The 24,722-nt window shown below is 34.9% G+C and overlaps 1 protein-coding gene across 2 annotated transcripts in view; it reads left to right on the top strand.

Annotated features, from left to right (window-relative positions):
* Positions 1–1,226: 1,226 nt before the first annotated feature.
* LOC107586826 (gamma-aminobutyric acid type B receptor subunit 1-like) overlaps positions 1,227–24,722 on the top strand; it is a 61,356-nt gene continuing 37,860 nt past the window's right edge. For both annotated transcript variants that reach the window (XM_016274368.1, XM_016274376.1), the window contains exons 1-7: positions 1,227–1,649; positions 3,103–3,189; positions 5,255–5,319; positions 5,445–5,583; positions 7,292–7,477; positions 7,584–7,601; positions 16,431–16,591. In XM_016274368.1, coding sequence (XP_016129854.1) covers positions 3,111–3,189; positions 5,255–5,319; positions 5,445–5,583; positions 7,292–7,477; positions 7,584–7,601; positions 16,431–16,591 — 648 coding nt within the window. In that variant the 5' untranslated portion in view covers positions 1,227–1,649; positions 3,103–3,110. The remainder of the gene's footprint in view (positions 1,650–3,102; positions 3,190–5,254; positions 5,320–5,444; positions 5,584–7,291; positions 7,478–7,583; positions 7,602–16,430; positions 16,592–24,722) is intronic.

The raw sequence follows: 24,722 nt of genomic DNA on the forward strand, positions 1-24,722 counted from the left end.
TATATATGTATGTGTGTGTATGTATGTATGTATATATATATGTATATGTAAATAAAACCTACAATTACGATTTTTATTATTAAACTTTAACAATATTTTTCTTTATATATAAATATATGTAGTTAAAATTATTTATATATATATATATATATGTGTGTGTGTGTGTGTGTATACACACGCATACACACACACACACATATGCATTTACATTTACCAACGCACACAGTCTGTTATTTTTTACTTCTTGTTTTAGTCAAAATCAAAACCCTTATTTGAACTGTAAAGTTTTTTAAATTGTGTTTTTACGGTTTAGTGTGTTAACACATTGCCCTATCCCACTCAGGTATTGATTTTATTTGTGCATGTCTTAAAAAAGGTCTTAAAAGGACTTAAATTTGATTTAAAAACCCTGCAGATATCCTGCATAGAACATGAGATTATGCACATAATATTAAATAAAGAGAACAATTTGCACAGAACTGAAGTTAAATAGTGCCTTGAAGTTAATTGTTTGTTACAATGATGGCATATTTGACATTTTCAAGGCTACTTGACATTTCAAATTCAGTCGAGACATTTTCTTAATTAAGTTGTCTTCATTCTGCTAGCACCTCGTTTTTTTTACAGTGAGCATTGGGTTGAAAATAGGCTCTTCGAAAGGATTCATCTCTTCTCAATTATTAAAGAGCAAAGTATAAATAGACGACTGTGCCCATAACGAATAGCTTAGAGGAAGAGAAGACAATCCTGGAGGAAGGGAAAACTGATCTAAAATTGATATATCTAACTATGTGCATATGTGTTTGCACATACATATTCACTCTCCATGCACTTTGTAAACAATGTGTATAAAAGGTGTTATGTAAATAAATATTATATTACTGTTGGATATTCAAATAGAGGGTAAATGTGACTAAGAATAAAATTGATCTAAACAGGAAAAAATGTGCTTTATAATGGCATAGATTTGTGAATAAAATCTACACTTAAAGGGGTCATATGATACTTTTTTAAAGATCATTATTTGGTGTTTTATGAAACTTTTTTATAAATGTATGTAATTAAAATGATTGAAAAATATTGTCATCAATTATATAACGCGTTATAATTAAAATGAGAGAAAATTAGAAATACGGTAAATAATCTATATAAATATTTGTAAGGATCCACAGAATTCTAAATAAATACATCACTTAATAAATAATATATAAGAAAGAGGGGCAAAGTGCAAAATAAATTATATAAAGGGGGAAAAAATACAAATTGAGTATATAAATAATGATATTGTACACTTGGCACAGAAGATGACTCGTGATGCAAGGATGAAAAGACGTAGGCTGCGTTCCCCCGTTACGTCACAAGTAAGTGAGATTGAGGAGGGAGTGGAAAAAGAGGAGGAAGGATGAGCGCTATGTAGATAATGTTTCTCTATGTAGCCTGTCATTTACACCTGCAATGATCTAATGCAAAGCAATACAGACCCTTCTCTAAAAGCCATAAAGCAGTCCGCAAATGTGATGCACAGATTTGCACAATCAAAGCGACATCGTGCTTGTATCGGGTGGATGTTATATTTAAACTCTCCGTGAACGGATATTGTGTGTATTTTCTTCGGGTCGGTCCTGCTGGAGCTGCACCGGGCCTTTGCTGTGAGTAATTCACTTTTAGGTGATGTCTGCGCTTGTTTGAGTTTCGTTTGTGTTTTGCATGGGTTTTATATGATGAAGTAGCTCGCAGCTGTTTTCTCCTGCATATCTGACGGATATCGTTTGATTAACGAAAGCCGGTTGTAATATGCTTTGCACGGGACACAAAACTTCCCAAACAGCGCGCTTGAAGGTGTAGACGAACTACAGTACGCTGACGACAGACGCAGCCATGTTAATATGGAAACTTCAGGGAACCGTCTCCCCGACAGCATATATTTTTAGACTAGAGAACGTCACATTGTATGAGAATAAAGCAGCAGTGATGCGTCTTTATGGGGTTCCGCGGAAAGTCCTTGTCCATGGTGCTGAAAACGTTCACCAAACGGGACCTTAACCTCTCAACAAACCGTCAACCGAGCCAATATCACTTTCAGACCACTCTGTCTTGTAGAGGTGTATATTTTACTGTTTAATCTCTAAACTATAACATAGCATCACAATAAGGATAATCAGAAAGCTGACTTTATATTTGTGTAACAATGCAAATAGTTATTTATGGCTTTATAGAATAAAATTGACAATTAAGTAATAAAATAGAATTTTTATGTCAAAAGAATTAAAAAGCTGATAATATGGGTATTAGTATGATGCACACCAGTTAAATTAAGATTAAAACAGTAAACAGAAGAAGCATAAATGAGGTAATCATATAAAAACACCATAAAATAGCATATTTTTAAGTTTTTATCAGGAAAAAAGCTGTTTAAAAATAAGAAAGCCTCTTAATGGTGTCATATTCAGTTCAGCTCATAGGTTTAAATATACCTTTCAAGATTTGTTTATATTTTTTTAAGAAAAACAAGAGGGGCCTAATGAAATTCAGTATTTATTAAAAATACATTTACAGTGAAACATCTGTCATTATCTGGTGAAGATTTGATATTCATAAATTGAACAGATATTCACAAATTCAACAAGACAAAAATAATAGCTACTAATAATAAATACCTTGACCTCTAGGTTCAAGTGTATTCAATACAGAAGTCAATATTGATGAAAGCACTCTCTGTTCAAGGCTTTGTCCTCCTGAAATGTCTTTGTAAGAAGCTGTATGTGTGTGTGTTAGACCCGCGTGCATCTGTTTATTTTGCATGCTCGTGTTTGACCCACCCTGGATGTGCTTTTCCACTCTAAGAGTGGTTGAGGGAAAGCTCATAAAATCTTTACAGTGCAGGGACAGCAAACTGCCTCCATGTTGTACGAATCCTCCTCCTCCAGAACCATGTGTGGTGTAATTAAATCAGACAGCATCTTATTATTATGTTTAACATATCTGAATGCCAACAAGGTCACGTCGAGCAGCTTAATTGCTTTGAAACGAGCGTGAATTGTGACCTGCTGAAATCAAACATATTATTAGTCATTTCTCTGTCTCTCTCTCATTCTTGTTCAGATGCAGTAATGGAGCAGCTATTATTTCTTGTAATTTTCTACTTGCTGCCTACTCTCATCTCGTCCATACATAATTCAACGACCGGAGGTAATGTGTGTGTGTGTGTGTGTGTGTGTGTGTGTGGATGATGTCTGGTCCGTGCATGTTGAATTTAACACCACAGAATGTCTAAAGTGGCCCACCTCTGTTGCTTTGTGAGATTAAAGGGCGTTCTGTTTAGATTCTGTAAACTGAGTTTCATGGATTTCAAACAGCGATCTGCCCTCAGTCCTCATGGGATCATGTTCAGCCGGAACTATAGAAGGAAAAAAATGGATTGCATGTCAGTTCTCCTTTTTCATTGTAAAAGCAATATATAGCCTACACAGTCTAGATGAATCAAAGCAATTCAGTGTCACAGTTCAGCTTGTAGGTTTACAAGCCCCTTGTAAGATGTAAAAAAATGGCTATAATTGTTTTTTATATATGTGGGAACAATTTGACATAAGAGATTATCATAAATTGTGCAAGACAAAAATAATTAATAATTAATTTGTAAACTAAATGAATGTAAAGTTTTGAACACAATTATTTTATACATTTTTTTGTTAAACTTTTCTTTAAATAATGTTTAATTATAGCAGTTAGTGGAGGGGATTATCTGTGAATATACAGGTTACATAGTTATGCCAGTAGGTGGCAGCAAGTGACTATTTATAAATGAGTGAGTCAATGAATCATTGATTTAACCAATTGATTCAACCGTTCAACAAAACTGATTGATTCAGGAACATAACAAGTGACCTTATGAATGAGTCATTGAATCATTGATTTAACCAATTCATTCAACAAAACTGATTCATTCAGGAACATAAGTGATGTTATGAGTGAGTCATTGAATCATTGAATCATTGATTTAACCAATTCATTCAACAAAATGGATTCATGCAGGAATGTAACCAGTGCGTTATGAGTGAGTCATTGAGTCACTGAATCATAGTTTTAACCAATTCATTCAACAAAACTGATTCATTCAGGAACGTAACAAGTGATGTTATAAGTGAGTCACTGAATCATTGATTTAACTAATTTGTTTAACAAAACTGATTCATTCAGGAATTTAACAAGAGACGTTATGAGTGAGTCACTGAATCATTAATTTAACCAATTTGTTTAACAAAACTGATTCATTCAGGAAAGTAACAAGTGATGTTATAAGTGAGTTATTGAATCATTGATTTAAATGATTTGTTCAAATCAACTCAAAATCAAATTAACATTTATTTCTATAGCACGTTGAAAAACAACACGCTGACCAAAGTGCTTTACACTCTCAGCATTACCACAAAAACACAAATTAAGAACACACCCAATACAAGTCACTACTCAGACTCCACCCCTAAGAGCAGCTGTAAGCAATAGAGTAGAGATGCGTTTTCAGCAAGGACTTAAAACATTCCAACGAGTTACAGGATCTAATATGAGGAGGGAGGCTATTCCAGAGGCGTGGAGCTGCCACAGAGAAGGCACGATCCCCTTTAGTCTTTAATCTTGGTTTCGGAAAATTCAAAATAAGACTCTGAGATGATCTTTAGCAGTCTAGCAGGGTAGTGCCAGTGTTCCACAGAACTAATTCATTCAGAATCAAAACACCTCTCATATGTTGTTCATAGATGCTCATTGTGGGTTTGTTTCATTGTTTTCGAAAACTGATACAAACTTACTATATTCTGTCTAAAAAGTTACTCAATATTTACTTTTTGTTCATTGAATTGTTATATAACAGCAACATCCTCACACTCACTATTTTGCTGTTGCTTTGAATATTTGCTTACAAGATTTTCTTAAATATCAGTTTCTCAGAGCTGTACTCAATAAAAAACTAAATACATTTTTAAGGATCTCTCTTTTTAAGTGCCAACCATCTTAAAGATTCTCCAAGGGGTATGAAAACTGTATTTTGATATGAGACAGTACCATTAAAATGATGTCTTATAAACCATCACTGGATTACAGTCTTGCAAGGGGACTCAGATATAAAGTCCCGGATATAAAGTTACCCGGAACATCTGTCATTTTAGGTTATTGATGTTAGTTTGTGCATTGTGACTAAGCTGAAAACATTTCATCTCTATTCGTTTCATCCTCCCCCATCTCTCTTACTCTCTTTCAGGATGTGCAATCATTCGTCCCCCCAGAGACGGAGGGATTCGCTACAGAGGACTGACTCAGGAACAGGTAAAAGTCTACGGCAGCACATTAAAATGGCAGTCATAAACATCAATGTCAGTTCTGAAGGGACTATGACCCATAGCAACATCTAATTCAATCTACAAAACGTCTCTCTTTCTCTCTCTCTGTAGATCCGCAGTGTGCAGATCTTGCCGGTAGACTATGAGATAGAATATATCTGTAGAGGAAGCAGAGTTATTGTGGGGCCCAAGGTCCGAAAATGCCTTCCCAATGGCACCTGGACTGACATGAACCAGCTCAGCAGATGCTGTAGGTGCCCTTGCTGTCCTATTGTATTGATTAATATCTATATTTATCACACAGCTCTGTGGAATACTGGATTCTGATTGGTCAATAACAGCATTCTGAATTCAAATGCTTTACAAATGAACTAAACTGTATAATATACCAATATTTCTTATATTGTTCCACAGTATCTCGCTCACACACACACACACACACACTATATATATATATATATATATATATATATATATATATATATATATATATAGATAGATAGATAGATGTTTTTAAAGAACTCTCTTTTGCTCATGAAGGCTGCATTTATTTGATCAAAAATACAGAAAAAACAGTAATATTGTGAAATATTTTTACAATTTAAAATAACTGTTTTCTATGTTCTATGTGTATGTCCTTTAAAATATGATTTATTCCTGTGATAAAAGCTGAATTTTCAGTATCATTACTCCAGACTTCAGTGTCACACCTGATCCTTCAGAAATCAATCTAACATGCTAATTCATAATCAATGATTGAAACAGTTTAGCAATATTGAAAATATTTTTTGGAACCTGTGATGCTTTTGTCAGGAATTTTTGATGAATAAAAAGTAAAAAAAACAGCATTTATTTAAAATAGAAATGTTTTGTAACAATAGAAGTCTTTACTATCACTTTGCAATTTAGCACATCCTTGCTGAATAAAAGTATTAATTATTATTATTTTTTTAAAAGAATAAAATTTATTGACTCCAAACTTTTGAACAGTAGTGTACATTGTTACAAAAGATTTATATTTTGAATAAAAGCTGTTCTTTTAAACTTTTTATTCATCAAAAAATCCTGACAAAAGTGTCACAGGTTCCAAAAATATATTAAGCAGCACAACAGTTTCAATCATTGATTATGAGTTAGCATGTTAGAATGATTTCTGAAGGATCATGTGTGACACTGAAGGAATAAAAAGTAAAAAAAACAGCATTTATTTAAAATAGAAATGTTTTGTAACAATAGAAGTCTTTACTATCACTTTGCAATTTAGCACATCCTTGCTGAATAAAAGTATTAATTTTTTTTTTTTTTTTAAAGAATAAAATTTATTGACTCCAAACTTTTGAACAGTAGTGTACATTGTTACAAAAGATTTATATTTTGAATAAAAGCTGTTCTTTTAAACTTTTTATTCATCAAAAAATCCTGACAAAAGTGTCACAGGTTCCAAAAATATATTAAGCAGCACAACAGTTTCAATCATTGATTATGAGTTAGCATGTTAGAATGATTTCTGAAGGATCATGTGTGACACTGAAGACTGGAGCAATGATACTGAAAATTCAGCTTTGCATAACAGGAATAAATTATATTTTAAAGTATATTAAGATAGAAAACCGTTATTTTAAATTTCAATAATATTTCACAATATTATTGTTTTTTTCTGTATTTTTGATCAAATAAATGCAGCCTTGATGAGCAGAAGAAACTTCTTTAAAAACAATAAAAATCCTACTGATCCCAAACCTTTGAGCGGCTGTGTGTTATATATATATATATACATACACACACAGTATATATATATTTCAAGTGAAATTCTACATGCAAGTATCTTTTTATTTAAATGTAATTGTCTGTGTGTTGTTGTGTTAGTGGCGTTACACTTTAAGGCTGTGTAATTTCAAGTTTATATAAATGTGCTAAAAGGATGTAAGATGTGATAAACGTCTTGTTAAAATTCTCAGTATTGGTTTGCCCACGTTCCTGGATGTCTCTGGAGAACGGGAGGGTGGCGCTGCTGCCCCCTGGGCAACCAGTAGAGGGCACAGTTCTTCACTACAGCTGTCATGCTGGCTTCTTATTGGAGGGTTTCAATATCTCACACTGTACCAAGCTGGGCAAATGGGACTCACCTAAACCGTTCTGTGTCTGTGAGTATGTTTATGATTTAACAGTCAATCACATAAATGTATCTGTTTCCCTAATATGAATATTTTTAACCATATATGTCTCTTGTTTTCTTTTGTGCACCATCAGATGACAGTAACTATACAGGTAAGACATAAAAATGGTTATTTCATTTTTCATTTCAGAGGTCACATTTCCCAAGAATCTCCTAAAATACTGATATTTTACAGCCCATGATAATCTGTTTATCACTTGACAGTCCACTTTGTTAGTTTGCTTGAAATATGTAAAAACAAACAGCAGAGTGTAAAATGACACTGTAAAAATAATATTAAGCTATTTTTTAAGAATACAGTAGTATATCCAATTTGCAAACCACAATTCCAATTGTGAAAGTCTAAATTGTAATGCTTAGTTCAACCACAAGGGGGCTGTATTTTACCATAAGTTGTCTGAAATCTGCTCCCTCAATGCATCAAATAATTTCCAATATTTTAGTGCTCTCTCTCTCTCTCTCTCTCTCTCTCTCTCTCTCTCTCTCTCTCGCTCGCTCGCTCGCTCAGTTAAAACGTATTTGCGTGTGTCTGCATATATATTGATATATAAATATAGATTTAAATATTTTTTATGTTTATAAATTCATTTTGTTTTACCATCTAGACCATTTCTGTTCCTCAGACTATCGCTGCATTAAATAATTTATTTGTGAACTGTTGTGTTACGTGGATGCACATCATGATCTTATTTATTCATATATTTATTTGATCAACAACTAGATTTTCAGTTAAAATATATAGGAATCTATATGACAGTGGTCCTGTAACTTGTCACCATTTTTTCCCCCACAATTTTTAAACAAATTTTTACCTTATAGTTTTTTGATTTGGTTATAAAGTGTGACAAATACATTTGTAAGACCTCATGGAGGACCATTCTCATTCTAGAGACCATTTGATTGGTCGGAAATCTGTGTAGTGCAGGATGAGTCATCAATATTTTTGTTCTCTTTTCCCTGAAATGAACACTGCAGATTTTTTATGTATTTATAATGCTTAGTACATTAACATATGACTTCAAATCTAACATACGTGGTCTAAAAGCTACAAAACTAATTTTGATGTTATAGGGTTTTGAAAAGTACCAATATTCCATGTGTATATATGACAAACATCCCATTTTTATGATGTCATATAAGCTTCATGCTTATAAAGAATGAGCAAAATGCTGTTTAAAATAGTTTTAGATACAGTATAGAATGTAGGACGTCAAGCTCATGTCGACTACCCCACTATAGAACCTCATTATAATTTTTCAGGCTGCCTCTCAGCATTAACACAAGTGCTCCTGCAAGCACGACTGTAGCACCCTCTCATTCATCCATCCCTCCCTCTAATTGCCTTCCATTCCTCTCAATCCCTCTGTCCTTTCTTTCATTTCCCCTCGTTTCTTTCGGCTCTGCTGATTTAGACTATCAAGCCACGCAAATGCACTCTCTCTCGACTCCCTCTGTTAACTCACAGCGAGAGATCACTGCCTACTTAGTGCACTCTCAGCAGGCTGAAGATTAACACTCGGCCAGAGTGTGTAGCACTGTGTGTATTTCTGCCCTGTGTGTGTATGAATGTATATGAGGTTATGTGTGTATCTCAGCGCAGTGTGTGTTTATGTGTGTGTCTGAATATATTCGAGCCTGTGTGTACCGGGTGGTGATTACATCGCTTTTACTGTGGTTGTTAAAGGGTAATTCAGCATAAAGGTGACCTTTTGTTTGCCAGCCCTCTGTAAACCCCTTTATGAACAAAAACTGACCTTGTACATAAAATCTCATTCTGTTTTGTAAACATATTTAGTTATCGCATAAACTAATGGGTAATTATATATCCTCACAGGAGGCTTCTCCAGCCTTTCTTTTATTAAATAACAACTAAAGATCAAGGATGAATAATTAATGACTGGCATATGGAGAGAGTGGATTCAAAGGGAGCTCCAAATGTCACTGTCATCTCAGGTCCTCAAGTCATCAACTTCAGCTCTACTCTGTTGTTTTAGAGTATTTAGAGTGAATAGTAGAATCCAGAGAGCTGTGCGGGCAATAAAAGCTACCTACATTATGTGTAAGGTGTCAATATTGGCAATGTAAGTGTATGTAAGTGCACCCTGAGATCACATGGATAGAATCAATCGATGGATGGATGGATAGAGGAATCTTTCTTGATTTTTATTTTTCAGGATGTGAAATGGATACCAAATAAAAAAAGTCAAATTGAAGAACATACATGTATTACATATATATCCATAGAGGGTTTAGATTTCTTTTGTTTTTCCAATATAATTCTAAGGCAAAAATATGATTGATAGATTTTTGGATGGATGGAAGAACTCATCTTTTGATTGATGGAAGGACAGATAAATGGACAGACGAACAGAAATAACAAGTAGACAGACTGACAGACATAGATAGATAGATAGATAGATAGATAGATAGATAGACAGATAGATAGATAGATAGATAGATAGATAGATAGATAGATAGATAGATAGAGAATTCTAAAGGCTATTTTGATTGAATAATTTTTGATGGCTGGAAGAACTCAGCTATTGATTGATGGATGGATGGATGAACAAACAAACGGAAAGAAAGAAAGAGAGTGAGAGGGAGAGAGACACAGAGAGACCGAAAGTCAGACAGACAGACAGAGCGGCAGACAGAGCGGCAGACAGACAGACAGAAAGCTGGACAGACGGACAGACGGACAGACGGACAGACGGACAGACGGACAGACGGACAGACGGACAGACGGACAGACGGACAGACGGACAGACGGACAGACGGACAGACGGACAGACCGCTCGCTCGCTCGCTCAGTTAAAACGTATTTGCGTGTGTCTGCATATATATTGATATATAAATATAGATTTAAATATTTTTTATGTTTATAAATTCATTTTGTTTTACCATCTAGACCATTTCTGTTCCTCAGACTATCGCTGCATTAAATAATTTATTTGTGAACTGTTGTGTTACGTGGATGCACATCATGATCTTATTTATTCATATATTTATTTGATCAACAACTAGATTTTCAGTTAAAATATATAGGAATCTATATGACAGTGGTCCTGTAACTTGTCACCATTTTTTCCCCCACAATTTTTAAACAAATTTTTACCTTATAGTTTTTTGATTTGGTTATAAAGTGTGACAAATACATTTGTAAGACCTCATGGAGGACCATTCTCATTCTAGAGACCATTTGATTGGTCGGAAATCTGTGTAGTGCAGGATGAGTCATCAATATTTTTGTTCTCTTTTCCCTGAAATGAACACTGCAGATTTTTTATGTATTTATAATGCTTAGTACATTAACATATGACTTCAAATCTAACATACGTGGTCTAAAAGCTACAAAACTAATTTTGATGTTATAGGGTTTTGAAAAGTACCAATATTCCATGTGTATATATGACAAACATCCCATTTTTATGATGTCATATAAGCTTCATGCTTATAAAGAATGAGCAAAATGCTGTTTAAAATAGTTTTAGATACAGTATAGAATGTAGGACGTCAAGCTCATGTCGACTACCCCACTATAGAACCTCATTATAATTTTTCAGGCTGCCTCTCAGCATTAACACAAGTGCTCCTGCAAGCACGACTGTAGCACCCTCTCATTCATCCATCCCTCCCTCTAATTGCCTTCCATTCCTCTCAATCCCTCTGTCCTTTCTTTCATTTCCCCTCGTTTCTTTCGGCTCTGCTGATTTAGACTATCAAGCCACGCAAATGCACTCTCTCTCGACTCCCTCTGTTAACTCACAGCGAGAGATCACTGCCTACTTAGTGCACTCTCAGCAGGCTGAAGATTAACACTCGGCCAGAGTGTGTAGCACTGTGTGTATTTCTGCCCTGTGTGTGTATGAATGTATATGAGGTTATGTGTGTATCTCAGCGCAGTGTGTGTTTATGTGTGTGTCTGAATATATTCGAGCCTGTGTGTACCGGGTGGTGATTACATCGCTTTTACTGTGGTTGTTAAAGGGTAATTCAGCATAAAGGTGACCTTTTGTTTGCCAGCCCTCTGTAAACCCCTTTATGAACAAAAACTGACCTTGTACATAAAATCTCATTCTGTTTTGTAAACATATTTAGTTATCGCATAAACTAATGGGTAATTATATATCCTCACAGGAGGCTTCTCCAGCCTTTCTTTTATTAAATAACAACTAAAGATCAAGGATGAATAATTAATGACTGGCATATGGAGAGAGTGGATTCAAAGGGAGCTCCAAATGTCACTGTCATCTCAGGTCCTCAAGTCATCAACTTCAGCTCTACTCTGTTGTTTTAGAGTATTTAGAGTGAATAGTAGAATCCAGAGAGCTGTGCGGGCAATAAAAGCTACCTACATTATGTGTAAGGTGTCAATATTGGCAATGTAAGTGTATGTAAGTGCACCCTGAGATCACATGGATAGAATCAATCGATGGATGGATGGATAGAGGAATCTTTCTTGATTTTTATTTTTCAGGATGTGAAATGGATACCAAATAAAAAAAGTCAAATTGAAGAACATACATGTATTACATATATATCCATAGAGGGTTTCGATTTCTTTTGTTTTTCCAATATAATTCTAAGGCAAAAATATGATTGATAGATTTTTGGATGGATGGAAGAACTCATCTTTTGATTGATGGAAGGACAGATAAATGGACAGACGAACAGAAATAACAAGTAGACAGACTGACAGACATAGATAGATAGATAGATAGATAGATAGATAGACAGATAGATAGATAGATAGATAGATAGATAGAGAATTCTAAAGGCTATTTTGATTGAAGAATTTTTGATGGCTGGAAGAACTCAGCTATTGATTGATGGATGGATGGATGAACAAACAAACGGAAAGAAAGAAAGAGAGTGAGAGGGAGAGAGACACAGAGAGACCGAAAGTCAGACAGACAGACAGAGCGGCAGACAGAGCGGCAGACAGACAGACAGAAAGCTGGACAGACGGACAGACGGACAGACGGACAGACAGACAGACAGACAGACAGACAGACAGACAGACAGATAGATAGATAGATAGATAGATAGATAGATAGAGAATTCTAAAGGCTATTTTGATTGAAGAATTTTTGATGGATGGAAGAACTCTGCTATTGATTGATGGATGGATGGATGAACAAACAAATGGAAAGAAAGAAAGAGAGTGAGAGAGAGAGAGACACAGAGAGACAGAAAGCCAGACAGACAGACAGAGAGGCAGAAAGCTGGACAGACAAACAGACGGACAGACAGACAGACGGACAGACAGAGAGGCAGAAAGCTGGACAGACAAACAGACGGACAGACGGACAGACGGACAGACAGACAGACAGAGAGGCAGACAGACAGACAGACAGAAAGACAGACAAAAAAAGACAGATAGACAGATAGATAGATAGATAAAGCTACAAAACTAATTTTGATGTTATAGGGTTTTGAAAAGTACCAATATTCCATGTGTATATATGACAAACATCCCATTTTTATGATGTCATATAAGCTTCATGCTTATAAAGAATGAGCAAAATGCTGTTTAAAATAGTTTTAGATACAGTATAGAATGTAGGACGTCAAGCTCATGTCGACTACCCCACTATAGAACCTCATTATAATTTTTCAGGCTGCCTCTCAGCATTAACACAAGTGCTCCTGCAAGCACGACTGTAGCACCCTCTCATTCATCCATCCCTCCCTCTAATTGCCTTCCATTCCTCTCAATCCCTCTGTCCTTTCTTTCATTTCCCCTCGTTTCTTTCGGCTCTGCTGATTTAGACTATCAAGCCACGCAAATGCACTCTCTCTCGACTCCCTCTGTTAACTCACAGCGAGAGATCACTGCCTACTTAGTGCACTCTCAGCAGGCTGAAGATTAACACTCGGCCAGAGTGTGTAGCACTGTGTGTATTTCTGCCCTGTGTGTGTATGAATGTATATGAGGTTATGTGTGTATCTCAGCGCAGTGTGTGTTTATGTGTGTGTCTGAATATATTCGAGCCTGTGTGTACCGGGTGGTGATTACATCGCTTTTACTGTGGTTGTTAAAGGGTAATTCAGCATAAAGGTGACCTTTTGTTTGCCAGCCCTCTGTAAACCCCTTTATGAACAAAAACTGACCTTGTACATAAAATCTCATTCTGTTTTGTAAACATATTTAGTTATCGCATAAACTAATGGGTAATTATATATCCTCACAGGAGGCTTCTCCAGCCTTTCTTTTATTAAATAACAACTAAAGATCAAGGATGAATAATTAATGACTGGCATATGGAGAGAGTGGATTCAAAGGGAGCTCCAAATGTCACTGTCATCTCAGGTCCTCAAGTCATCAACTTCAGCTCTACTCTGTTGTTTTAGAGTATTTAGAGTGAATAGTAGAATCCAGAGAGCTGTGCGGGCAATAAAAGCTACCTACATTATGTGTAAGGTGTCAATATTGGCAATGTAAGTGTATGTAAGTGCACCCTGAGATCACATGGATAGAATCAATCGATGGATGGATGGATAGAGGAATCTTTCTTGATTTTTATTTTTCAGGATGTGAAATGGATACCAAATAAAAAAAGTCAAATTGAAGAACATACATGTATTACATATATATCCATAGAGGGTTTAGATTTCTTTTGTTTTTCCAATATAATTCTAAGGCAAAAATATGATTGATAGATTTTTGGATGGATGGAAGAACTCATCTTTTGATTGATGGAAGGACAGATAAATGGACAGACGAACAGAAATAACAAGTAGACAGACTGACAGACATAGATAGATAGATAGATAGATAGATAGATAGACAGATAGATAGATAGATAGATAGATAGATAGATGACATATAGATAGATAGATAGATAGTTAGATAGATAGATAGATAGATAGATAGATAGATAGATAGATAGATAATTCTAAAGGCTATTTTGATTGAAGAATTTTTGATGGCTGGAAGAACTCAGCTATTGATTGATGGATGGATGGATGAACAAACAAACGGAAAGAAAGAAAGAGAGTGAGAGGGAGAGAGACACAGAGAGACCGAAAGTCAGACAGACAGACAGAGCGGCAGACAGAGCGGCAGACAGACAGACAGAAAGCTGGACAGACGGACAGACGGACAGACGGACAGACAGACAGACAGACAGACAGACAGACAGACAGACAGATAGATAGATAGATAGATAGATAGATAGATAGAGAATTCTAAAGGCTATTTTGATTGAAGAATTTTTGATGGATGGAAGAACTCTGCTATTGATTGATGGATGGATGGATGAACAAACAAATGGAAAGAAAGAAAGAGAGTGAGAGAGAGAGAGACACAGAGAGACAGAAAGCCAGACAGACAGACAGAGAGGCAGAAAGCTGGACAGACAAACAGACGGACAGACAGACAGACGGACAGACAGAGAGGCAGAAAGCTGGACAGACAAACAGACGGACAGACAGACAGACGGACAGACAGACAGACAGAGAGGCAGACAGACAGACAGACAGAAAGACAGACAAAAAAAGACAGATAGATAGATAGATAGATAGATAGATAGATAGATAGATAGATAGATAGATGTAGTAGGTTCACATAATTTTTCCAGCTGAGTTTAGCTGTAACGTGCGTTAATCAACTGCATGAATTTTGAAAATGTTTTTGATTCAGTGAAAGTGATTCTGATTCAGAAGAGAGCGTTTACTTTAACCCCGCCCCATCCCGCTATACAACAGTACTGTTCGTCTGTCAGTGCATCAGTTCTCTGCTGTCTGCTCTGAGTGCGGATCTCAGTGTACTGCGTTTGGTGGTCAGTCTCTCCCCCTCTCCTCCCGGCGGATTAAAGGATTATGCCGCAGCACAATTGTTATTTTTTAATATTCTGATCAGATGCCGGAATAAACAGCTTAAAATTTACGCGGGGTGGTAAATAAAGCAACGCCAGAGGATCAGCGGAGCGCGTTCTGACCGTCAATGTCGCGCAACACCACCTGTTTTTCTCTCCTGTAGTGAACCATGAGCATAGCTGCGCTACAAACACACCGTCTGTGACTGTGAGAGAGAAAGAGAAAGAGACAATAACTGCCCGATGGCGCATTTGTTTTTACCCAACATTCAAAGCGTGTTTTCTGTAGCTTGGTGCTTTTACATGTTTGGACAGCTGGTTTGTGTTGAAGCGCATTCTGTGACAGGACATAGTGATTTAGTGTCCGAGTAGAAACTGCTGAGAAGATTCTAAAGACTCTGAAGATTATAAAATATTCAGCATATTTCGATGGTTGTTAAAGATTCTGCACATTTCAGAGATTGTAAAGATGGAAGATTCTAAAGATTCTAAAAAAGTACTTCAGAAGATTCAAAAGAGTCTAAAGATTCTAAAAGATTCCTAACAATTAAAAGATTCTAACAGATTCTGAAGATTATATTTCAAAAGGTTCTGAAGCCTCTAAAAGATTCTGAAAGGTCTGCAAATTGTAAAAGATTCTTAAGATTAGACGGGGTCTGAAGATTCTGAGCTATTCAAGACGCTCTAAATAAGTTCCAAGAAAGCGCGCAAGATGAGATGTCTTAAGTGTGTTACGACGCTAAAAGCTCATAGCCATGGCTGACTGATATCAGATATGAAATTATAACTACTGTAAACATATAAATCCCAACGAGCATCCAGACTGTGGTTAAACCGCCTGCAATTTCATATTGCGCTTAAAGTGTTCAGCACTACTGTTTTTACGCGTTCCGTGCACGGTTCTCTTACTCTGACTCGTCGCACGTGCGGACACTTTCGGCATCGGACACAACCGCACATTTTAAGTTCAAAACGTATAAATGTCAAATCGGATATTAATGGCATCGACGGAGAGGATCAGGACCTTGGGGAGAGTTTGGAGAAGCTTGGCTCTCCTTTACGCACTGCTTATCTTTCTCTCCTGGCCGTGTGCGGTTGCAGGCAAGAAGAAACTGTACATCGGAGCTCTGTTTCCCATGAGTGGAGGATGGCCCGGTGGTCAAGCGTGTCTCCCCGCAGCCCAGATGGCTTTGGATCTCGTGAACAACCGGACCGATATTCTGCCGGACTACGAGCTGGAGCTCATTCATTACGACAGTATGGTGAGCACATAACATTTTACATTTACAGTGTCCATATTACTGTAATGTAATGTAAATATAAATTTATGTATATAAAATTATTTGTGTGTATATATATATATATATATATATATATATATATATATATATATACTATATCGCAAAAGGTCGTGGGTTCCACACATACTGGTAAAAAATGTATAGCCTGAATGCACTGTAAGTCGCTTTGGATAAAAGCGTCTGCTAAACGCATAAATTATTATAAATTAATTAATTATTAATTATTTAATTAATTATTAAATTTTATATATATATATATATATATATATATAAGTTCATGTTGATTTGCTCAACATTTAATTATATAATTGCGCTTAAAATTGCAGTTGATAGATAGTTGATAGATACATAATACTTACATCTGCATCAGTTATTAAGCTTCTGCCACAAATGTGCAAAATTAATCCAGAATTAAAGCAAAAACAAACTGTTCCATAATCAGTGTTATTTTAGTATTATTGAGATTTTATTATAGTTTATATTTTGAACCAGTTTTTATTTTTTACATTTACTGTTTTCATTTTAATTTGAGTAAATCCTTTTTTTGTCATTTTTAGTAGTTTTCGTTTTTTTCTGTTTATATTTATTATTCTATTTATTATAATTTTTTTGTTGAGTTTTAGTTATTTTTGTACTTCAAGATAAACTTAAAGTGAGAAATGTTGACTTGGCGACTAGTTTTTCTTAATGTGTATTTTATTTCAATGTGTATTTTAACATGTATTTCAAGATTTCACATATATTTTTATGGTTTTATTTATAGTTAACTAATAACCCTGCCCAGCACATGCGTTTGTAGTGTTTTTTTTTATTATAAAATTTTGCATGACAATGAAATTGAGTTTACCACCATGTACTTCTCTTGGAAATCATATTAGCACTTATTCAAACTTAATTATGCAATAGTATACAAAGTAAGTTACTGAATACTTCTAATATATTTCATGCCATAGTTCCTGCAGATAAAGTCTTTATTCTATATCCGTTTAATTTTCTAACCCCACTGTCATCTTAACTAGTTTAATTGCATTACGCAAGCATTACTGTTTTTCAACCATGTAGCTTTTGCTAAGAAAGAAGAAATGCCAGTGCCCTCTTTACCTTCTGTTAATTTATTCAAGTATTTCACGTTCAAGCACTGAAACAAAGATAAGTAGCAGGTGTTAATTTAAGATGGTAGAAATTATCAGCGTTTTGCAGGTGCTTCATTTATGTTGTGGCAGTGATTGTATCTTGAGATTCAGGAGTTGGTGTCAAGTTGACATTGCAGTTGTTGGCACATTAATATTTCACAAGTCACTGCACTTGGCTGTTATCAACAGCCTGTAAGGCTTCAGCTGCATAAAGTAATTTGGCTTCCTAAAAATACTCATGCACCCTAAATGCTTATGTTTGCCTTTAGCGTTGTAGAGTTTTCCAAGATCACCTCCAAAGTGTATTCCTCAGTCTATTTATTTTTAAATATAATTTTTTGTGCAGTATGCATAAGTGGAGAGAGATTTTTTTCTGCCTTTTGTAGAAAGTTGTGTGTCCTGAGTTTCAATTCTGTCAAAAGCCACAAATAACAGTGCTGTTAAACCCTTCAATCATTTATATCCTCAAATATGCCAGTGCTGGTTTGATACCAAAAATGTATGATAGTAAATATATGCAAAAATGTGAGACCACCAAGAAATATGTAGAACTTTCAGAAGTTGAGTTTAGTTTACCGGTGTGGCGTGACGGCTCTGACCTCCTGTAGGTGAGGAAACAGTTAAAGAGTGCTCTAAGTGGACAGAGATGTGTTGTATCATGGTTGTGATTGGTGAACCGCACTCTGCATTGCAATCACACTCAATATAGAGGAAGAATCAGGGAGAGGAGGGTTGGCATGGCAACAGCCACCAGTGAAACCACAGTTCAAACAAACTTGCATCTCTGTAGATCTTGTAAGGATAAGGAGGTCCTTCTGCAGACTCCTGTGTATCTGCAGCACCTGTCTGACCACTCACGATTGAGTTGAATTGTAACCGTTTGTAATGTGTCAAGATGATCACTGTAGACCCAGTTAGTTCGTTAAACCTCCTGTTGGCTTGAGAAAGTGTGATCCTTGAGTTGAATTTGACCCACATTGAAAAGCATTTAAAAATCTTAATATTTAGGATACAATGGGTGTGTGAGAGATACTTTTTTTCTGATCCCAAAATGTGTTATGTAAAAAAAAAAAAAAAGGTGTACAATTTGTGCGGAAAAGAGAAAACTACATCTAAAGGGCCTTTGTAAACGGTTTCTTTAAATATGGGTTCAAAATCACTATTTTTTATTGATTTAAATAATATTTAAATTACACTTGTTTATTATATTAAAAGTGGGAAAAACACATGCATCTGTGTTGTTTTTAGTCTTGCATGAAAATGAAATTCGATTAACCAGTGCATCTGGTGGATTTTCCTTAGCGATCATATTAGCACATATGCAAACTTAATTAAGAGCATACAAATTAAGTTACTAAATATTTGTAGAAATATTTTTGTGCATTTCATGTCATAATTAGATCAATTACTTATATCTTTTAATCTCCTAATGAGATACCAAAATGTGTTGTGTTAAAAAAATTATATTAATTGGGAGTTACACAATTTATGTTGGAAAGAAAAAAAATTACATATAAAGGGGCTTTGTAAAATATTTCAGGGTCAAATATGGGGTAAAATGTGACAGTTGGAACTTTTTTAAATACAATAATTAATTGTTTTATTATGATATGTAATTATTGTATTGAAACTGTATTCTATACAAAAAATAAATAAATGTAAAAAAAAAAATAGGACGAAGGGGTCTAATTGTGTTTTTTCTTTTCTCATACTACATTTTGATTATCAGGGTACATTTAATCATTTACCAGATACTTTTATCCAAAGTGACTTTTAAATGAGAAAAAGCACAAGCAATTTATCATACGAAAGGCAATATTAACAGTACTGCAATAATCTTGATTTGATTCACCTTAATTCATGATTTAATAAAAATGCTATGTACGATTCCAGTTATTATTAACTGCTTTCTAGAAATGTCACCCAATTCCACCCATGACTCGAATCTCTTTTAATTTAGCATTAATCTTAATTAAAGTCTAAGGCATACTGCAGGTGCACAAGTAGAAGAATGCAATATCAGAAGATTGTATAAATGTCATGTGTTAGTATGCCGTGGAGATGGAAGAGCAGGTGTGAAGTGCTCCGACTCGTTGACATTTAAGCCGACAGATATTTTGAGCATTTCCTCTTGATTGGGGAGCACTTCATACCTGGATGAGATTCTAATCAAAATTGCTTTCGGGTGTCAGAAATGTAATTACAAAGGGAGAAAATCAAATTTGATGTGGATTTTGCATTTAATTATTGTTCAAAGAATCTCAGGCATGTTTGGGGCATTCTTTTAATCTCTCTCAAATAGCCAATTATCACGCCGAGCAATGTTTGCATAGAAACATGGAAGTCACCTCAAAATTCCAATTTCATTTGACATTTGATAAATATTTATTTAATAAATGAGTGTTATAATAACCCCTGCCATGCTCTGGCAGCAGAACACAGATCAGTGCTTTTCTAATCCATTTGTTCTTTTCATTTTTTCCTTCCTTTTTTTATGTGTCATATTAAAATGAGGCTAAATGGATTTTAGTAAGGGGTGCTTGTCCATGCAAAACTTATACGCTACGTTTCTATGATTTTCTAAATATGACTTGGGTTCTTTCTTTGGTGTAAGCCTATGGGATTTATTATTTTTTGTCCCCACATTTTATCATCTGCCAGGCAAAAATGGTTAGTCTGATCACTTAGACAAGTAATATCAAAGCTCTGTTTAATAAGCTGTATGATTTGAGGCATCATTTACTGTACATACAAACAGCCGTAATACAAACAGCATGGAATTACACAACAAATTTAATATTTAGCTTGTTTAAAAGTATGAGAACAGCATTAGCATGCAACAGTAATAATCACTGTTGTCACTAATCAAAAGACTTGTGAGCTTTATTTTATTAGCCAGATATGCAATGGAAATTGTTAGAAAGAAAGAATGGGATCAGGCCACATTAAATTTGAACTGAGAAAAGAAACAGGATGCAGAATTAGATTTCTGAATCTAATAAATTAGAATTAAAACAAATTGGAATTCGGAGAAATTCATATTAACTGTATTTTTGAAAACTAGAATAACAAAGTCTGTCAAGACAACCCATGTTTAAAAGTTTAAAAAAATTAGATTACATAGCATACTTTAAAAAAGAAAAGATATTGTTATGTAAATAATACACTTTAAAAGAATATACTTAAGTGTAAAATGAGTTTTTAAAAAAATGTATATAATAAAATAACATTTAAGAAAATAAAAAAATGTATATAAAATGCAATTTTAATAAAATTTATATTACATTTATAATGTATTAGAAATACAATGAAATTATATTATACTATTTTTTTTAATTAAAAGGTATATTAAATACAGTTAGCTGAACTTGTTTTGACTAACTTATAGGACTTAAGTGCAATATTATATGTCATTTCATAATTCTTTTGTATTTGAAACATGCTGAAAGTGTACTGCGATATGTACTGATAAGCATTTATGGTAAACTAAAATAACAGCATTAGCCTGCAACTTTTTAGAATGATACAACATTGCACATTTCATAATAAAAATGAATACAAACACATCTGACTTTTGATTCATGCTATGATACTGGTCATAAATGGAAATCTCAAAGACAGTCTTAGACTCTGGTGTCAGAAGCTGTGGTCAATCTTGTGTGTGTTTTAGAGCAAATATTTACAGGAACCCCCTTGCACAGATACACTCTCCCTCTCCAGACGGTTGCCATGGTTATATCAAAGCCCAGCCTGAAAACTTTGATCAATTATTAACTGTGATAGAGTGAGACCGAGGTAGAGAGAGAGAGAGAGAGGCTCATGCCCTGATGAGACACTTGTGCTTTCACTGTTTTAATTGGCATCTGTTGTATCCAGATTGTAATAAGAAGGATTTCCATATCCAAATACATGCTTTATTCATTCTCATCTGGGTTCAGGGATGCAGAATCGCAGCTTAGAAATGACAAACCAACACTTGCAAGTTAATGTGAGGCAGAACAGCAGATAAAGACTCATTCATGGTCTGAGTCACGGGAAGACGAGTTTTGCTTCATTGGGATGAGACATTTAGCATTTGAATCTGTATAGTAAACAAAGTCGAAGCTACAGATCTGGCTAGCAGCTTGCTCTGTATGCGTCAATGTCTTTATTTTTACGCACACTGTGCTTGTGTTTGCCAAATATCCTTCAATGACTCAGTCAAAACACTTTATAAGTATAAGTAGTGGAAATTATTTGTGAGAAATAAGGAATGGGATCAGGCCACATTAAATTTGAACTTAAAAAATGGAACAGGATGCAGAATTGCAATTTGAATTTAAATCTATGTAGAATTAAAATGAATCAGTATTTTTAACTAGAATAGCAAAGTATGTCAAGACAAAATTTGAAGTGGCTTGACAAAGCCTTGTTTGTGTAAAAAAATGTAGATACACTTTAGCAAAGTACTTATTATGCAAATAATATACTTAAAAAATATATATTTAAGTACGAACTGAATGTAATGTTTTCAGGCATTTAATGCCATGGTAATTGCAATTAAATAAAAATGTATTATACTTTAGATTCATATTAGATGCAATTAGCATAACTTGTTTTGACCCACTTAAGTGGGACTTAAGTTCATTTAAGTACACTATATGTAATTTCATGATTACCATGTTGTTCCATGAAGATATTTTGTAAATTTCCTGCCGTAAATATATCAAAACTTAAATTTTTATTAGTAATATTTATTGCTAAGAAATTAATTTGGACAACTTTAAAGGCAATTTTCTCAATATTTAGATTTAAAAAAAATTTTTTTTTGCACCCTCAGATTTCAGATTTTCAAATAGTTGTATCTCGGCCAAATATTGTCCTATCCTAACAAACCATACATCAATGGAATGAAAAAGAAAAAATAACCCTTAAAAATGGATCCTTAATCAAAATAAGTGTAATTCTTTAAAGTACAATAAAGCTTATTAAAACATAATGATTGAACTTGTTCTGTAAAGGGATAGTTCACCCATCATTTACTCTTTCATTTACTCTGTCATCATTTACTCACCTTCCACTTGTTCCAAACCTGTATGAGTTTTTTCTTCTGTTGGACACAAAATAAGATATATTGAAGAATGTTGGTAACCTAATACCCGACGGTAGCTATTGACTTGTATAGTATTGAAAAAAATACTATGGGAGATAATGGCTACCGTCAGTGCAATCTTAAGTGTGTTAAGAAACTTAGTAAGTAAGTGGCCTTTTATTTCATTAATATTATATTATATTATCTGCAAGTACAGTTGTTAAATACACTTTTAAGAGTTGAAGTTCACTACAAGCGCACATTCAATACAGTTAAGTGCATTTATTTTCACAAGAGTATAGATACATAGTGTAGTCAAATCTATTCAAATTCAAAGACTTGTGAACTGATAAGTACCCAATTCTTCAATTCTGATTTTTTTTTAGCCCAACCCTGTACCGTTATGTCAGACCCAACAAAAACAAAATTGTCCTTGTGTCCAACAGCAGTGAGAGAAGGAGCATCTTGCCCCCTTTTTTTAGTCGGCGTTCAGTATTCTGGTCCAGAGACCTGCATAACCTTCAGCCCCGGGGACTTTAAGAACACAGATGCCTCCGTCACGTCAAGCGTCTTCAGTTCCTCTCGATGGCTGCTTCTCCGAGGCCGTGCACTGAATGAAAACGCCTCAGCTCCCTGGGGACGCCAAGAGAGACTGGAGCAAGGAAACAACATGGCTCTTTGAGAAATGTTCTAGATTGATACGACAAGTGATATCTGACAAAAATATTATTATTAGATATTCCTAGTAACTACTGGTAAGACGGATCCAAAGTGGTTGCTTTCTGACTGTCATCGATTTTGAGACCAGCACTGTGTCATTTAGTTCTAACTTTAACGAAAATAAAAGCATGCATGCCTCTCCTAATTAAGTGTTTCTGCTGATCGTTACCAAGGGCACCATTTCAGTGCGACTGCATCTGCGGCGTGCGAGCAGTCACCCCCTCATTTGTGAATCACTTCCTGTTGTATTTGTCACAGTGAACTGCAGCACGAGAGGTCTTTGGTTACAGCATCACTGCAGTTCGTTTTTTCTGGGCCATGAGATACTGTGCTGATTTCATTGATCCTTTATTGATTATGACATGCTCAAGTGAAGCTTTTACATCCTGTGAGCTTCAGTTAACTTTTTCAAAGTAGTAGGCTAAAAGAAAAAATAACCCTTAAAAATGGATCCTTAATCAAAATAAGTGTAATTCTTTAAAGTACAATAAAGCTTATTAAAACATAATGATTGAACTTGTTCTGTAAAGGGATAGTTCACCCATCATTTACTCTTTCATTTACTCTGTCATCATTTACTCACCTTCCACTTGTTCCAAACCTGTATGAGTTTTTTCTTCTGTTGGACACAAAATAAGATATATTGAAGAATGTTGGTAACCTAATACCCGACGGTAGCTATTGACTTGTATAGTATTGAAAAAAATACTATGGGAGATAATGGCTACCGTCAGTGCAATCTTAAGTGTGTTAAGAAACTTAGTAAGTAAGTGGCCTTTTATTTCATTAATATTATATTATATTATCTGCAAGTACAGTTGTTAAATACACTTTTAAGAGTTGAAGTTCACTACAAGCGCACATTCAATACAGTTAAGTGCATTTATTTTCACAAGAGTATAGATACATAGTGTAGTCAAATCTATTCAAATTCAAAGACTTGTGAACTGATAAGTACCCAATTCTTCAATTCTGATTTTTTTTTAGCCCAACCCTGTACCGTTATGTCAGACCCAACAAAAACAAAATTGTCCTTGTGTCCAACAGCAGTGAGAGAAGGAGCATCTTGCCCCCTTTTTTTAGTCGGCGTTCAGTATTCTGGTCCAGAGACCTGCATAACCTTCAGCCCCGGGGACTTTAAGAACACAGATGCCTCCGTCACGTCAAG

Source organism: Sinocyclocheilus grahami, unplaced genomic scaffold (genome assembly GCF_001515645.1).
Source record: "Sinocyclocheilus grahami isolate Dianchi unplaced genomic scaffold, SAMN03320097.WGS_v1.1 scaffold6.1, whole genome shotgun sequence".
NCBI lineage: Eukaryota > Metazoa > Chordata > Actinopteri > Cypriniformes > Cyprinidae > Sinocyclocheilus > Sinocyclocheilus grahami.